The sequence below is a fragment of the Tachyglossus aculeatus genome, chromosome 20 (genome assembly GCF_015852505.1).
Source record: "Tachyglossus aculeatus isolate mTacAcu1 chromosome 20, mTacAcu1.pri, whole genome shotgun sequence".
Lineage (NCBI taxonomy): Eukaryota > Metazoa > Chordata > Mammalia > Monotremata > Tachyglossidae > Tachyglossus > Tachyglossus aculeatus.
In genome coordinates this window covers 29,525,646-29,543,842 of record NC_052085.1, presented here as the reverse complement: position 1 = coordinate 29,543,842, position 18,197 = coordinate 29,525,646, and the positions used below count along the sequence as shown (strand labels likewise).

Genomic DNA, 18,197 nt, shown 5'->3' with positions numbered 1-18,197 from the left:
TTTCGCTTCCCATAGGGAGACCTGTAGGACTCAGACACCTCTGTCTCCGACGTTCCGAAGCCAAAAAGTAGGCCGTTGTATGATTTTCCTTAAATTCCTTCTTGGAGTATTTCATGCCGCATTCACACTGGCCTCATCCGAGAATTTCCCATCTTCCGAACTCTGAGTCATCTTCAGTATAACCGTAAAGCTGGGATCATTTCGCCCGTCCGGCTTTCAACAATAATCTCATGCACTGGGGAAGATGTCACGTAATAACTGCTCAGTTCTGGCCAGACCTCCCCAACGCCCCGCATCCCACATGGGGCGAGACTGGTGACTCAGAAGGTTTAGACACGACGACCCTCCGTCCGCAAAGATAATAATAATAAATAACGATGGCACTTGTTAAGCGCTTACTATGTGCAAAGCACTGTTCTAAGTGCTGGGGGGGGAATACAAGGTGATCAGGTTATCCCGCATGGGGCTCACAGGCTTCATCCCCATTTTACAGATGAGGTAACTGAGGCTCCGAGAAGTTAAGTGACTTGCCCAAGGTCACACAGCAGACACGTGGCGGAGCCGGGGTTCGAACCCGTGACCTCTGACTCCAAAGCTCATGCTCTTTCCACTGAGCCACGCTGCTTCTCAAAGATGGTGCCACAGACGGTTCTGTTGCTGACGGAGACAGAATCCTGCCTTGGCTCGACCAATTTGACCAACCCAGGAATTTTTTTTTAATGGTATTTATGTCCATTCATTCATTCAATCGTATTTATTGAGCGCTTACTGTGTGCAGAGCACTGTACTAAGCGCTTGGGAAGTACAAGTTGTCTAGCACTTCCTCTGTGTCGGGCACTGTACTAAACACAGGGGTATCCCCAAGCTAATCAGGTTGGACGGAGTCCATGTCCCGCGTGGGGCTCACAGGCTTAATCCCCATTTTACAGATGAGGTAACTGAGGCACAGAGAAGTTAAGTGAGAAGCGGCGCGGCTCAGTGGAAAGAGCATGGGCTTTGGAGTCAGAGGTCATGGGTTCAAATCCCCGAGAGGTACAGAAAGGCAGGTATTGGTAACCCAATTTTACAGTTGTGGTAACTGAGGCATAGATTAATGAAATGACTTGCCCAAGTTTACACACAGCAGGTCGGTATCACAGCAGGGATTAGAACCCTTGTCTGCCCACTGCCAAACCTCACAAACCCATGAACTATGTGCCAGGCACTGTACTAAGAGCTGGGGTGGATACAAGCAAATCGGGTTGGACACGTGGGGCTCACGGTCTCAATCCCCAATTTTCCAGAAGAGGGAACAGAGAAGTGAAGTGACTTGCCCAAGGTCACACAGCAAACAAGTGGTGGGTCCAGATTAGAACCCATAATGGTGCTCTAGCCACTACGCCAAAACCCCCTCCTTCCTCTCCCCCTCTCCATCCCCCCTGCCTTACCTCCTTCCCTTCCCCGCAGCACCTGTATATATGGATATATGTTTGTACATATTTATTACTCTATTTATTCATTTATTTTACTTGTATATATCTATTCTATTTATTTTATTTTGTTAATATGTTTGGTTTAGATCTCTGTCTCCCCCTTCTAGACTGTGAGCCCACAGTTGGGTAGGGATTGTCTCTGTATGTTGCCAACTTGGACTTCCCAAGCGCTTAGGAGAGTGCTCTGCACACAGTAAGCGCTCAATAAATACGATTGATTGATTGATTGATTGATGCCTCCTAAGCCACCTAAGTGTTTAAGCAAAGCTCACCGATGCTTCCTTCCTTGTTTGTTTGTAGATAATAATAATAATAAATAATGTTGGCATTTGTTAAGCGCTTACTATGTGCAAAGCACTGTTCTAAGCGCTGGGGGGGATACAAAGTGATCAGGTTGTCCCACGGGGGGCTCACAGTCTTAATCCCCATTTTACAGATGAGGTAGCTGAGGCTCAGAGAAGTTAAGTGACTTGCCCAAGGTCACACAGCAGACACGTGGCGGAGCCGGGATTCGAACCCATAGATAGTGTCTGATACACATCAGGCCTGAGAGCTTTGCGATTTTCCACGTCAGTGACTCTGCCAAATTTGGGACCAAGGCTTGACGATTTTCCACGTCGGTGACTCTGCCAAATTTGGGACCAAGGCTTGACGATTTTCCACGTCGGTGACTCTGCCAAATTTGGGACCAAGGCTTCAGAATGGCAGTGTTTGAGAACCAAAAACAAATGATTTCACCCTGACAGAGGGTCTCAGTCATCTCCTCTCTCCCAGTCGGTGAGTCAATCAATCAATCATTTTTTATTGAGCACCTGTCGGGTGCAGAGCTCTGTTCTAAGGGCTGGGGGGGAATACGATAGACTTAGTAGACGTGTCCCCTGTCCTTGAGGCGCTTACAATCATTTGACAGGATTTTCTGGCGTACTTCCACAGCATAGCTAACCCTTTCAATAATAATAATGATGGCATTTATTAAGCACTTACTAGTGCAAAGCACTGTTCTAAGTGCTGGGGAGGTTACAATAATAATAATAATAATAATAATAATGATGGCATTTATTAAGCGCTACTATGTGCAAAGCACTGTTCTAAGCACTGGGGAGGTTACAAGGTGATCAGGTTGTCCCATCTGGGGCTCACAGTCTTAATCCCCATTTTATACAGCGTGGGACAACCTGATCACCTTGTATCCTCCCCGGCGCTTAGAACAGTGCCTTGCACATCGGAAGCGCTTACTAAATGCCATTATCATTATTATTATTATTATTATTGGGCGTGGCTTCCCCAAGGGGCGGTGCTTGCCCCGGGGGGCGTGGCTTTCTCTCATTGGGCGTGGCTTCCCCAAGGGATGTAGCGCTCTCTGAGATGACGTAGCTTTCTCTCATTGGGTGGGGTTCCCCCCAAGGGGCGTGGCTTTCTCTCAGATGACGTAGCCTTCTCTCATTGGGCGGGACATCCCCAAGGGGTGCGGCTTCCTATGAGGGGCGTGGCATCCCAAAGGGATGTGGCTTTCTCTGAGATGACGTAGCTTTCTCTCATTGGGCGTGGCATCCCCAAGGGACGTGGCTTTCTCTCATTGGGCGGGGCATCCCCCAAGGGGTGTGGCTTCCTATGAGAGGGCGTGGCTTCCCCAGGGATGTGGCTTTCCCTGAGATGACGTGGCTTTCTCTCATTGGGCGTGGCATGCCCCAAGGGGCCTGGCTTTCTCTCATTGGTCGGGGCTTTCCCAAGGGGCGTGGCTTCCACCGAGGAGCGTAGCTCCCATTGGGCGGGGCTTTCCCAAGGAGCGTGGCTTGCTCTACTTGGGCGTGGCTTTCTATGAGAGGGCGGGGCTTCCCCAAGGGGGGGTGACTTTCTCTAAGGGGGCGTGGATCCCCGATGGGCCTGTCCTTGTCATTGGGCGGGGCTTTCACTCAGAGGGCGTGGCTTTCTCATTGGGCGGGGCTTGTCCCGAGGAGCGCAGCTCTCACTGGGCGCGGCTTTCCCAAGGGGTGTGGCTTCCTCTGAGGTGATGTGGCTTTCTCTCATTGGGCGGGGCATCCCCAAGGGGTGTGGCTTCCAATGAGGGCGTGGCTTCCCTAAGGGATGTGGCTTCCTATGAGAGGGCGTGGCTTCCCCAAGGGAAGTGGCTTTCTCTCATTGGTCGGGGCATACCCAAGGGGCGTGGCTTTCTCTCATTGGACATGAACTCCTATGAAAGGGCGTGGCTTTCGCTCATTGGGCGTGGCTTCCCCCGAAGGGCGCGGTTTTCTCTGAGAGGACCGTGGCTCCCCCAAGGGGCGTGGCTTTCTCGCATTGGTCGGGGCTTCCCCAAGGGGCGTGGCTTGTTCTAATTGGGCGTGGCTTCCTATGAGAGGGCGGGGCTTTCCCAAGGGGGGGGTGACTCTCTCTGAGAGGGCGTGGATCCCCAATGGGCCTGTCTTTGTCATTGGGCGTGGCTTTCACTCAGAGGGCGTGGCTTTCTCATTGGGTGGGGCTTGTCACCCCCCAAGGGGTGTGGCTTCCTCTGATTGGGCGTGGCTTCCCCAAGGGGCGTGGTTTGTTCTGAGAGGATGTGGCTTCCCCGAGGACAGTTCTCAGTGAGCGTGGCTTCCCCCAAGGGGCGTGGCTTTCTATGAGAAGGCGGGGCTTCCCCAAGGGGTGTGGCTTGCTCTACTTGGGCGTGGCTTTCTACAAGAGGGGGGCCTTCACCAAGGGGCGTGGCCTTTCACATTGGGCGTGGCTTCCCCAAGGGGTGTGGCTTTCCATGAGAGGGCGGGGCTTCCCCGAGGGGTGTGGCTTTCTCTCGTTGGGCGTGGCTTGCCCAGGGGAGCATAGCTCATTGGGCGTGGCTTCCCCCGAGGGGCGTGGCTTTCTCATTGGGCAGGACTTGTTCTAATTGGGCGTGACTTTCTATGAGAGAACGTGGCTTTCTCTCATTGGGCGGGGCTCCCCAAAGGGTGTGGCTTGCTCTAATTGGGCGTGGCTTCCCCAGGGGGTGTGACTTTCTTTGTGAGGGCGTGGCTCCCCGAGGGGAGTGTCTTTTTCTTCGGATGTGGCTTCCCCAAGGAGCATGACTTTCTCTGGAAGGGCGTGGCTTCCACCGAGGGGCGTGGCTTTCTCTGCGATGACGTGCTTTCTCTCATTGGGCAGGGCTTCCCAAAGGGGCGTGGCTTTCTCTCATTGGGCGGGGCTTGCCCAGAGTCTCCGAGAGGGGCGTGGCTTTCTCTGAGATGACGTAGCTTTCTCTCATTGGGCGCGACTTCCCCAAGGGGCGTGGCTTTCTCTCATTGGGCGGGGCCTTCCCAGTGGAACATAGCTTTCATCGGGCGTGCCTCCGCAAGGGGGCGTGGCTTTTTCTGAGGGGGCGTGTCCTCCCCGAGGAGCGCAGCTCTCATTGGACGGGGCTTCCCCCCGAGGGGCGTGGCCGTCTTCCATTGGGCGTGGCTTCCCACCATAGGCGCCCGGGGTGGGCGTGGCTTCCCTCGAGAAGGGCGGGGCTCGCCTCGCGCGGCGGAGGCGGCAGTCCTCCGAGGTCGCCTCCCCGCTGTCAATGAGGGCCGCCGCGCATGCGCGCGTCCCGGCAGGTGACTTAAACTCGTCCGACTATGGCGGGGGTGGGATGTGTGCATTACCTTTCTTATATTTTAACCTCCATTAGGAAAGAAAGCCGAGGCCGCCGGACGTGTTAGCCTCCGGCCGCATCCGAGGAGGAAGGCCGTCCCTTCCGGGCGCCTTTCCATCCCCCTCAGAGGGGGGCGGGCGCCGGCCCCCCTCCCTCCCCCCCGCGGAGTTGGCGGAATGGTCTCGCCCATCCGGGCGGCGGCGGCGGCCGGGGGATTGCCCGCTGCGGCCGAAACCGCTACGGGAAGGACGAGGCAGTGGGTGAGGGGGGAGTCTCTTCTCGTCCCCGCCCCTTGGCGAGGAGCGGGGGACTAAAGCGGAAAAAAGAAGGCGTCCGTTCTTCCGACACCTCACCCATTGCGCGTCGAGCGGGGAAGGAGAAGGGGCACACTAGTGCGCGTGCGCCCCCTTTTCAGTAGTGCGTGGTTGGGGGGGCGGCGTGTGCGCTTCAGTCCTGTCGGGGGGGGGGCGCGCCCTACTGCGCATGCCCGGCTTTTTCAGCCGCTTTTTCATCTCTGTGGGGCCGCGTGATCCGCTTTTCCAGTCCTGTCAGGGGAGGGGCGCGGTAGCGCGCGTGCGCTGCTTTTTCAGCCCGGGGCGCGGCTGTGCGCGTGCGCCGCTCTTTCAGCCCTGTGGTGGGGGGGCGAGCGCCGCTTTTTCAGCCCTCCGGGGGGCGCCCTAACGCGCGTGCGCCGCCTTTTCAACCCTGTCTGGGGAGGGCTCGGTAGTGCGCGTGCGCCGCTTGTTCAGGCTTGTTTGGGGAGGGCGCGACAGTGCGCGTGCGCCGCTTTTTCAGCCCCGTCTGGGGAGGGCGCGGCAGGGCGCGTGCGCCTCCTTTTCAACCCTGTGGCAGGGGTGGCGTGGCAGTGCGCGTGCGCTTCTTTTTCAGGCTTGTCTGGGGAGGGCGCGACAGCGCCCCGTGTGCCGCTTTTTCAGCCCCGTCTGGAGAGGGCGCGGCAGTGCGCGTGCGCCGCTTTTTCAGGCCTGTTCGGGGAGGGCGCGACAGTGCGCGTGCGCCGTTTTTTCAGGCCTGTTCGGGGAGGGCGCGGCAGTGCGCGTGCGCCGCTTTTTCAGCCCCGTCTGGGGCGGTGCGACAGTGCGCGTGCGCCGCTTTTTCAGTCCCGTTTGGGGAGGGCGCGACAGTGCGCGTGCGCCGCTTTTTCAACCCTGTTCGGGGAGGGCGCGGCAGTGCGCGTGCGCCGCTTTTTCAGCCCTATTCGGGGAGGGCGCGGTAGTACGCGTGCGCCGCTTTTTCAAGCGTGGGGGTGGAGGGGCGTGCGGCAGTGCGCGTGCGCCGCTTTTGCAGCCCGGTCCGGGGAGGGCGCGGTAGTGCGCGTGCGCCGCTTTTTCAAGCGTGGGGGTGGGGGGGCGCGCGGCAGTGCGCGTGCGCCGCTTTTCCAGCCCCGTCCGGGGAGGGCGCGGTAGTGCGCGTGCGCCGGTTTTTCAGGCCTGGGAGGGGGGGCTCGCGCGGTAGTGCGCGTGCGCCGTTGTTTTTTTTTTTCAGCAGTGTGGCGGGGGCTCCGGCGCGTCCTTTGCGGCGTCCGGGCGGCGTTTGCGACGCGGCGCGCCTCCCGGCAGCGTGGCGGAGGCCGCGGCCCGGCCGGGGGACCATGGCGGAGCGCGAGGGGAGCGGGGCCCCGGCCGCCGCCGCCGCCGCCGCCGCCGCCGCCGGAGGAGGGGGGGGGGGGGGACGGGCCGCCGCCCAACAAGAAGCAGAAGCTCAGCAGCGACGAGAACAGCAACCCCGACCTGTCCAACGACGAAAACGTGAGTCCCCAAACAGCCCCCCCGGAGTCATTCATCCATTCATCCATTCACAGTCCTATTTACTGAGCGCCCACTGCCTGCTGAGCACTGTGCTGAGCGCCGGGGCGGGCCCCCCCAGCCTTCACCCCCACTTTGCAGATGAGGTAACTGAGGCCCAGAGAAGAATAATGATAATAAAGATGGTACCAGTTAAGCGCTTACTATGTGCCGAGCTCTGTTCTAAGCGCTGGGGAAGATACAGGGTCATCGGGCGGTCCCACGGGGGGCCCCCAGTGTTCATCCCCACTTTGCAGATGAGGTAACTGAGGCCCAGAGAAGAATAACGATAATAACGATGGCATCTGTGAAGCGCTTACTATGTTCCGAGGTCTGTTCTAAGCGCCGAGGTAGATACAGGGTCAATCGATCAGTCAATCGATCAGTCAATCGATCAGTCAATCGTATTTATTGAGCGCTTACTGTGTGCGGAGCACTGGACTGAGCGCTTGGGGATTGAAGGGTCATCAGGCGGTCCCTCGGGGGGCCCACTCAAGTAATCCCCGTTTTGCGGATGAGGTAACTGAGGCCCAGAGAAGAATAATGATAATAATGATGGTACCTGTTAAGCGCTTACTATGTGCCGAGCTCTGTTCTAAGCGCTGGGGGAGATACAGGGTCATCGGGCGGGCCCAAGGGGGCCCCCAGTGTTCATCCCCACTTTGCAGATGAGGTAACTGAGGCCCAGAGAAGAATAATGGTAATAATGATGGCAACTGTTAAGCGCTTACTATGTGCTGAGCACTGTTCTAAGCGCCGGGGGAGATACAGGGTCATCAGGCGGATAATAATGGCATCTGTTAAGCGCTTACTATGTGCCGAGCTCTGTTCTAAGCGCTGGGGAAGATACAGGGTCATCGGGCGGTCCCACGGGGGGCCCCCAGTGTTCATCCCCACTTTGCAGATGAGGTAACTGAGGCCCAGAGAAGAATAACGATAATAAAGCTGGCATCTGTTAAGCGCTTACTATGTGCCGAGCGCTGTTCTAAGCGCTGGGGGAGATACAGGGTCAATCGATCGTATTTACTGAGCGCTTACTGTGTGCAGAGCACTGGACTGAGCGCTTGGGGATTGAAGGGTCATCAGGCGGTCCCTCGGGGGGCCCACTCAAGTAATCCCCGTTTTGCGGATGAGGTAACTGAGGCCCAGAGAAGAATAATGATAATAAAGATGGTACTAGTTAAGCGCTTACTATGTTCCCAGCTCTGTTCTAAGCGCTGGGGAAGATACAGGGTCATCGGGCGGTCCCACGGGGGGCTTCCAGTGTTCATCCCCACTTTGCAGATGAGGTAACTGAGGCCCAGAGAAGAATAATGATGATAACGATGGCATCTGTGAAGCGCTTACTATGTTCCGAGGTCTGTTCTAAGCGCCGAGGTAGATACAGGGTCAATCGATCAGTCAATCGATCAGTCAATCGTATTTATTGAGCGCTTACTGTGTGCAGAGCACTGGACTGAGCGCTTGGGGATTGAAGGGTCATCAGGCGGTCCCTCGGGGGGCTCACCGTCGTAATCCCCGTTTTGCGGATGAGGTAACTGAGGCCCAGAGAAAAATAATGGTAATAATGATGGCATCTGTTAAGCGCTTACTATGTGCCGAGCTCTGTTCTAAGCGCTGGGGCGGGTACAGGGTCATCGGGCGGTCCCACGGGGGGCTCACAGTCTTTATCCCCATTTTGCAGATGAGGTAACTGAGGCCCAGAGAAGAGTAATGATAATAAAGATGGCATCTGTTAAGCGCTTACTATCTGCCGAGCGCTGTTTTAAGCGCTGGGGGAGATACAGGGTCATCGGGCGGTCCCACGGGGGGCTTCCAGTGTTCATCCCCACTTTGCAGATGAGGTAACTGAGGCCCAGAGAAGAATAATGATAATAAAGATGGCATCTGTTAAGCACTTACTATGTAACGAGCGCTGTTCTAAGCCCTGGGGGAGATACAGGGTCATCGGGCGTTCCCTCGGGGGGCTCACTCAAGTAATCCCCGTTTTGCGGATGAGGTAACTGAGGCCCAGAGAAGAATAATGGTAATAATGATGGCATCTGTTAAGCGCTTACTATGTGCCGAGCTCTGTTCTAAGCGCTGGGGCAGGTACAGGGTCATCGGGTGGTCCCATGGGGGGCTCACAGTCTTTATCCCCGTTTTGCAGGTGAGGTAACTGAGGCCCAGAGAAGAACAATGGTAATAAAGATGGCATCCGTTAAGCGCTTACTATGTGCCGAGCGCTGTTCTAAGCGCCGAGGTAGATGCAGGTTCATCAGGCGGTCCCTCGGGGGGCCCACTCAAGTAATCCCCGTTTTGCGGATGAGGTAACTGAGGCCCAGAGAAGAATAATGGTAATAATGATGGCATCTGTTAAGCGCTTACTATGTGCCGAGCACTGTTCTAAGCGCTGGGGGAGATACAGGGTCATCGGGCGGTCCCACGGGGGGCTCACAGTCTTTATCCCCGTTTTGCGGATGAGGTAACCGAGGCCCAGAGAAGAATAATGGTAATAATGATGGCATCTGTTAAGCGCTTACTACGTGCTGAGCACTGTTCTAAGCGCTGGGGGAGATACAGGGTCATCAGGCAGATAATAATGGCATCTGTTAAGCGCTTACTATGTACCGAGCTCTGTTCTAAGCGCTGGGGAAGATACAGGGTCATCGGGCGGTCCCACGGGGGGCCCCCAGTGTTCATCCCCACTTTGCAGATGAGGTAACTGAGGCCCAGAGAAGAATAACGATAATAAAGATGGCATCTGTTAAGCGCTTACTATGTGCCGAGCGCTGTTCTAAGAGCAGAGGTAGATACAGGGTAAATCGATCAATCGATCGTATTTACTGAGCTCTTACTGTGTGCGGAGCACTGGACTGAGCGCTTGGGGATTGACGGGTCATCAGGCGGGCCCTCGGGGGGCTCACCGTCCTAATGCCCGTTTTGCAGAGGAGGTAACTGAGGCCCAGAGGAGAATAATGGTAATAATGATGGCATCTGTTAAGCGCTTACTATGTGCCGGGCTCTGTTCTAAGCGCTGGGGCGGGTACAGGGTCATCGGGCGGTCCCACGGGGGGCTCATAGTCTTTATCCCCGTTTTGCAGATGAGGTAACTGAGGCCCAGAGAAGAATAACGGTAATAAAGATGGCATCCGTTAAGCGCTTACTATGTGCCGAGCGCTGTTCTAAGCGCCGAGGTAGATGCAGGGTCAATCGATCAGTCGATCGTATTTATTGAGCGCTTACTGTGTGCAGAGCACTGTACTGAGCGACTGGGGACTGAAGGGTCATCAGGCGGTCCCTCGGGGGGCTCACTGTCGTAATGCCCGTTTTGCAGAGGAGGTAACTGAGGCCCAGAGGAGAATAATGGTAATAATGATGGCATCTGTTAAGCGCTTACTATGTGCCGGGCTCTGTTCTAAGCGCTGGGGCGGGTACAGGGTCATCCGGCGGTCCCACGGGGGGCTCACAGTCTTTATCCCCGTTTTGCAGATGAGGTAACTGAGGCCCAGAGAAGAATAATGATAATAAAGATGGCATCTGTTAAGTGCTTACTATGTTCCGAGCTCTGTTCTAAGCGCCGAGTTAGATGCAGGGTCATCAGGCGGGCCCTCGGGGGGCCCACTCAAGTAATCCCCGTTTTGCGGATGAGGTAACTGAGGCCCAGAGAAGAATAATGGTAATAATGATGGCATCTGTTAAGCGCTTACTATGTGCCGAGCACTGTTCTAAGCGCTGGGGCAGGTGCAGGGTCATCGGGCGGTCCCACGGGGGGCTCACAGTCTTTATCCCCATTTTGCAGATGAGGTAACTGAGGCCCTGAGAAGAATAATGATAATAATGATGGCATCTGTGAAGCGCTTACTATGCTCTGAGCTCTGTTCTAAGCGCTGAGGTAGATACAGGGTCAATCAATCAGTCGTATTGAGCGCTTACTGTGTGCGGAGCACTGGACTGAGCGCTTGGGGATTGAAGGGTCATCAGGCGGGCCCTCGGGGGGCTCACAGTCTTTATCCCCGTTTTGCAGGTGAGGTAACTGAGGCCCAGAGAAGAATAATGATAATAATGATGGCAACTGTTAAGCGCTTACTACGTGCTGAGCACTGTTCTAAGCGCTGGGGGAGATACAGGGTCATCAGGCGGATAATAATGGCATCTGTTAAGCGCTTACTATGTGCCGAGCACTGTTCTAAGCGCTGGGGGAGATACAGGGTCATCGGGCGGTCCCACGGGGGGCTTCCAGTGTTCACCCCCACTTTGCAGATGAGGTAACTGAGGCCCAGAGAAGAATAATGATAATACAGATGGCATCTGTTAAGCGCTTACTATGTGCCGAGCGCTGTTCTAAGCGCCGGGGCGGGTACGGGGTCATCAGGTGGTCCCACGGGGGGGCTCCCAGTGTTCACCCCCACTTTGCAGATGAGGTAATTGAGGCACAGAGAAGAGTAATGATAATAACGATGGCATCTATTAAGCGCTTACTATGTGCCGAGCGCTGTTCTAAGCGCCGAGGTAGATGCAGGGTCATCAGGCGGTCCCTCGGGGGGCCCACTCAAGTAATCCCCGTTTTGCGGATGAGGTGACTGAGGCCCAGAGAAGAATAATGATAACAGTAGTGGCATTTGGTAAGCGCTTACTTTGTGCCAAGCACTGTTCTAAGCGCTGGGGCAGGTACAGGGTCATCGGGCGGTCCCACGGGGGGCTCACAGTCTTTATCCCTGTTTTGCGGATGAAGTAACTGAGGCCCAGAGAAGAATAAGGGTAATAATGATGGCATCTGTTAAGCGCTTACTATGTGCCGAGCTCTGTTCTAAGCGCCGAAGTAGATACAGGGTCATCAGGTTGTCCCTCGGGGGGCTCACTCACGTAATCCCCGTTTAGCGGATGAGGTGACTGAGGCACAGATAAAAATAATGATAGTAATAATGGCATTTGTTAAGCACTTACTACGTGCTGAGCACTGTTCTAAGCGCCGAGGTAGATACAGGTTCATCAGGCGGTCCCTCGGGGGGCTCACTCAAGTAATCCCCGTTTTGCGGATGAGGTAACTGAGGCCCAGAGAAAAATAATGGTAATAATGATGGCAGCTGTTAAGCGCTTACTATGTGCCGAGCACTGTTCTAAGCGCTGGGGGAGATACAGGGTCATCTGGCGGTCCCACGGGGGGCTCACAGTCTTTATCCCCATTTTGCAGTTGAGGGAACTGAGGCACAGAGAAGAGTAATGATGATAATAAAGGCATTTGTTAAGCGTTTACTAGGTGCTAAGCACTGTTCTAAGCGCCGGGGCGGGTACGGGGTCATCAGGTGGTCCCATGGGGGGCTCCCAGTGTTCATCCCCACTTTGCAGATGAGGTAACTGAGGCCCAGAGAAGAATAATAATGATAATAATGATGGTATCTGTTAAGCGCTTACTATGTGCCGAGCACTGTTCTAAGCGCCGGGGCAGGTACAGGGTCATCAGGTGGTCCCACAGGGGGCTTCCAGGCTTCCTCCCCGTTTTACAGATGAAGGAACTGAGGCCCAGAGAAGAATAATGATGATAATAATAATGGTATTTGTTAAGCACTCACTCTGTGTCGAGCTCTGTTCTAAGCGCTGGGGCAGGTACAGGGTCATCAGGTTGTCCCACGTGGGGCTCCCAGTCTTTATCCCCATTTTGCAGATGAGGTAACTGAGGCCCAGAGAAGAATAATGATAATAATAAAGGTATTCCTTAAGCGCTTACTATGTGCCGAGCTCTGTTCTAAGCGCTGGGGGAGATACAGGGTCATCAGGCGGTCCCACATGGGACTCCCAGGCTTCCTCCCCGTTTTGCAGATGAGGGGACCGAGGCCCAGAGAAGAATAATGGTAATAATGATGGTATCTGTTAAGTGGTTACTATGTGCCGAGCTCTGTTCTAAGCGCTGAGGTAGGTACAGGGTCATCAGGCTGTCCCACTGGGGGTTCACTGTCGTAATCCCCGTTTTGCGGATGAGGTAACTGAGGCCCAGAGAAGAATAATGATAACAATAGTGGCATTTGTTAAGCGCTTACTATGTGCCGAGCGTTGGGGTAGACATAATAATAATGATGGTGTTGAGTTAAGCAGTTACTAGGGGCCAAGTACTGTTCTAAGCGCTGGGGTAGATAAAGTAATAATAAGAACGATGATGGTATTTAAGAGATTACTAGGTGCCAAGCTTTGTTCTAAATGCCGAGGTAGATATAATAATGATGATAATGAGGGTATTAGTTGAGCGCTTACTAGGTGCCAAGCACCGTTCTAAGCACTGGGGTAGAAACAAGGGAATGAGGTTGTCCCACGGGGGGCTCACAGTCTTCATCCCCATTTTACAGGTGGGGTAACTGAGGCACAGAGAAGTGAAGTGACCTGCCCAAAGTCATATAGCTGCTAAGTGGCGGAGCCGGAATTAGAACCCATGACCTCTGACTTCCAAGCCCGGGCTCTTTCCGCTGAGCCACACTGCTTCTCTGCTGAAGGTCGGGGGAGGGTAAGGGCTTTCTCCTGGTGCAGGGGGGATATTTGGACATTTATAATAGGGAAGGGGGCACCTGGGGTGGGGGGGCTCTATGACTTTATGGGATAAAGATACTATTAATAATTATGGCATTTAAATGCTTACTATGTGCCAGGCACTGTACTAAGCGCTGGGGTGGATGCAAGCAAATCGGGTGGGGCCCCCAATCTCAATCCCCATTTTAGAGATGAGGGAACTGAGGCAGAGAGAAGCGAAGCGACTTGCCCGAGGTCAAAGTGGCAGGCGGGGATTAGAACCCATGACCTGGGTTTGTACATATTTATTCCATTTATTTTATTTTGTTAATATGTTTTGCTTTGTTGTCTGTCTCCCCCTTCTAGACTGTGAGCCTGCTGTTGGGTAGGGACCGAAGCAGCGTGGCTCAGTGGAAAGAGCCCGGGCTTTGGAGTCAGAGGTCAGGAGTTCAAATCCCGGCTCCGCCAATTGTCAGCTGTGTGACTTTGGGCAAGTCACTTCACTTCCCTGTGCCTCAGTGACCTCATCTGTAAAATGGGGATGAAGACTGTGAGCCCCCCATGGGACAACCTGATCACCTTGTAACCTCTCCAGCGCTGAGAACAGTGCTTTGCACATAGTAAGCGCTTAATAAATGCCGCCATTATTATTATTATTATTATATGTTGCCAACTTGTACTTCCCAAGTGTTTAATACAGTGCTCTGCACACAGTAAGCGCTCAATAAATACGATTGAATGAATGACCTTCCGACTTCCAAGCCCGGGCTCTATCCATTACACCGCGCTGCTTCTCGGTGGTTCGTCCCTCTCTCTTCCCCCCCGTCCCACCCCCCGGTTTGGGATGGGGTGTACATAGGGGAGAGGGACGTCGGGAAAGGTAGATTTCCCACTGGGATCAGGAAGAAGCTTTGTCAGGAAGGAGGCGTGCCCTATTTTGGGATGGGAGGATGGGGAGAGGAAAGCTAGAAGTGCTCCCAGGGCCGTCACTAAGGATGGAAAAGGTGTATGGGAATTTGTCTGTGGGGGTTGTATTTTGGGGGTTGCCGTTAGGAGCTTGCTTTGGATTTTTATCTAATATCCGGCAAAGAGGGGGCCTGGGGAGGAAGCCATGGTGAGTAGGTGTAGGTGAGAAAGAACGAACGTAGAGACAGTTTGGGGGGGAATGAAAAGTAGACTGAGCAAAATCAGAGATGTGAGATTGTGCGTTTTGACTCATTTGGGGTACGGAGAGTCTGCCGATTTAATAGCGGAACCCCAGAGCATTTCATCGGATGCAGATTTGTCCATAACGCCCTTGACACTTTAGGTTCAGCGTGGACCTCCAGAATACCAGCGAGCGTTAATTTCGGTTATTTCATTAGAGGCGGACTTTGCAGTAGCGCCCACACATTTGCTTTTGAGTGTTTTAACTCTCGGTGGTGTGTTTTAAATACGTGCAAATCCAGAAAAGTTACGGAAACATTCAGACCCGTTAAATTTAGTCCTGGCGTAGGAAAAAAGCACTTTTCAGTCTCTCCCGAGTGCATAACGCTAGAATTTTTGGAGCAGAAATGGAGGAGGAGAGTGGGGTAGGAGCTACTTTGGGATTCCCAGCATTTGAAGAGTGTTTGGTCCATAAACGAATATTTATTATAGGCTCCCAAGGTGCCTGAGCCCTCAAAAAAAAAACCAAACCCACCCAGTCACAAGCAGTGTGCTTTTCGTCTCTAAAATTGTGTAATAGATTAAAGATTACGCCGAAGGAACAATCTGGAATTTGGAGGTTCTGAGGTGCTTAAAGGGACGTTTATGAAAGGCTCAGCGTATAGGTGAATTTAGGACCTTTTACTGACTGTTTAAAATTATCATTCACGCGATGCCTCTTAGGCACCCCCAAATTTTGATTTATAAAAATTGTACACAGCACGTGAGACAAAAATAACGAAGCGTGGAAGAACCGTGAAACCGCATGATTCTTCCAAAGGAGATTTCACTGACTTAGGTCCCTGTCAAGACATTTCTCCTAGTGGAGCGTCACAAGCGCCTTCTTCTTGAGTTCTTTCGAGTCTTAAAACCCCAAAGTACCCAGTACTCCAACTGAATCTAGAGTCAAGACTGAGCAAAATCCCAAAGCGAGGAAGCAGGGAGATCTCCAGAGGTGAAAGGTGGTGGACTTGCCTATTTTGTTTTGGGGATTGAAACAAGGTGGATCTAAAAGAGGCCCCAACGGAGGCTAGTTTTAGAGAAAGAGTAGTAGGACTCTCAAAAACCAGGAGTGGAGAAATGAGAATAAAAGGTAACGACTAGGGTGTAAGCTCGTTGTGGGCAGGGAATGTGTCTGATTGTTTGAATTCTCCCAAGCGCTTAGTACAGTGCTGTCCATCACCGTGCCCCTTCTTACCTCACCTTTCTTCTCTCCTTTTATATCATCCCAGCCCACGCACTCGGCTCCTCTGGTGCCACTAACCTTCTCCCTGTGCCTCGTTCTCGCCTGTCCCGCCGTCGACCCCCGTCTCATGTCCTACCTCTGGCCTGGAATGCCCTCCCTCCGCACATCCACCAAACTAGCTCTCTTCCTCCCTTTCAAGCCCTACTGAGAGCTCACCTCCTCCAGGAGGCCTTCCCAGACTGAACCCCCACTTTTCCTCCGCTCCTCCTCCCCTCCGCGTCGCCCCAACTCCCTCACTCAGCTCTCCCTCCATCCCACAGCGCTTACGTATATATACATATATCTGTAATCCTACTTATTTATATCGATGCCTGTTTACTTGTTTCGATGTCTGTCTCCCCCCTTCCAGACTGTAAGCCCGGTGTGGGCAGGGATCGTCTCTCTTTATTGCTGAATTGTACTTTCCAAGCGCTTAGTACAGTGCTCTGCACACTGTGAGCCCACTGTTGGGTAGGGACTGTCTCTATAGGTTGCCGACTTGCACTTCCCAAGCGCTTAGTACAGTGCTCTGCACACAGTAAGCGCTCAATAAATACGATTGATTGATTGTAAGCGCTCAATAAATGCGATTGAATGAATGCAGTGCTCTGCTCGCAGTGAGCGCTCCGTGAATGTGATTGATTGGATTGTAAGGCAGAGGGAAAGTGCAGCCACGGGAAAGCCGTGGGCCTTAGGTATCTGGGGAGCCAGCCCTCAGTAGCAGCAATAATTATATATAATTAAACTATTTAGAAGGCAAGTCCGCAGTGCGTAGCTAATCCACCCGAATTGTGTGGCGTGCTCACTGTGATAGGACACAAAGGGAAAATGCCTGGAAAGAGAAGCCGAAACACAGGTTTGGCAGCGGGGTCTTGAAGGGACTGTGTGGGTTGGCTCTGTCCAGATCTTTCTAGCATTTTCCCGCTGTTGAAACTGTAAGATTACAAAGGGGTTGGAAGGACAGGACAACTCTTGAGGTGGTGGGGGGCAAAAATACTCTGATCCGTTTTGGATTTTTAAAACGAATGGAGAGGGATGATTTAGGGAAAAAAAAAGGTGAAAAATCAGCAAGTCGTGTTTATTGAGCACTTACTGTGTGCGGAGCGCTTGGGAGAGAGTACAGTGTAACAGAGTTGGGAGATGTATTCCCTGCCCACAAGGAGAAAATAGGAAGATATCTTAGGGAAGCTTGGGGAAACTGAGCCATTGCTGAGTGGCCAGGTGTATTGATTGGCAGAAGACTTTTCTGGTTGAAATGTAGAAGACAGCTCCTTTCTTAATAAAGGAGATTTTAGGAGGCATCTATCCATGGCAAGGGCTACATGAAACTTCCAATCAGTAGTTTTTATTGAGAGCCTACCGTGCGGAGCACTGTTCTAAAAGCTTCGGAGGACACCACGGAATTAGGAGATGTGATGCCCGCCTTCGAAAGAGCGCACAGTTTTGTGGGGGAGACAGATGTGAAAATCAATTACAGGTAGGAAACTTGCCTTTCTCTGGATTTTCCAGGCCAATAGAGGAGTGAGCAGAGAAGCAGCGTGATCTAGCGGATAGAGCACGGGCCTGGGAATCGGAGGACTTGGGTTCGAATCTGCTGCGTGATCCCGGGCAAGTTTAATTTCTCCGTGGCTCACTTACCTGTAAAATGGGGGTCCTTTAGACTGAGCCCCATGTGGGACAGGGACCGTATCAGAACTGCGTATATTGTATTAATCTTAGTGCTTTGTACAGCGATTTGCACAAAATAAGCACTTAATTACTATTATTATTATTAGTAGCAGTGGTAATAAAAAAATAGCAATTATTTGGGTTTAGCACCAAGCTGCCTTGCTGTCGTCCTTGCATTTCCACTCCCTACCCCCTCTGCTCGTTTCTCACTGAGTCCTTCTGTCATTCATCCATTCAGTCGTATTTATCGAGCGCTTACCGTGTGCCGAGCACCGTCCTAAGCGCTTGGGAAGTACAAGTCGGCAACATATCGACCTGGAGCCTTCCAACTGCTTTGCACCAAACAAGCGCTTAACAATTACTATTACTGTTAATTATTAGTAGCAGTGGTAATAAAAAAACCCCGAAAGCAATTATTTGGGTTTAGCGGCAAGCTGCCTTGCTGTCGTCTTTGCATTTACACACCCTACCCCTCTGCTCGTTTCTCATTGAGTCCTCCTGTCATTCGTCCATTCAGTCGTATTTATCGAGCACTTACCGTGTGCCGAGCACCGTCCTAAGCGCTTGGGAAGTGCAAGTCGGCAACGTATCGATCTGGAGCCTTTCAACTGCTTTCCTTGGTCCGTTCCAGACGAAGTTTAGGATGCTTTAAAGGGAAGGTCAGTGGAGCTGGGCCTAGGAAGGCAGAAGGAAAACTTATCTGTGTGAGCGGTAGCGAACCCCTCTTCTGTTTGTCCCGCCCCTGAAAGGCAGACCTCTGAGCA

At 53.2% G+C, this 18,197-nt stretch overlaps 1 protein-coding gene across 1 annotated transcript in view; it reads left to right on the top strand.

Moving 5' to 3' along the window:
- The first annotated feature begins 5,000 nt into the window (after positions 1-5,000).
- EED (embryonic ectoderm development) overlaps positions 5,001-18,197 on the top strand; it is a 36,655-nt gene continuing 23,458 nt past the window's right edge. The window contains exon 1 of the mRNA XM_038762062.1: positions 5,001-5,038. Within this exon, the coding sequence (XP_038617990.1) occupies positions 5,021-5,038 (18 nt within the window). The 5' untranslated portion in view covers positions 5,001-5,020. The remainder of the gene's footprint in view (positions 5,039-18,197) is intronic.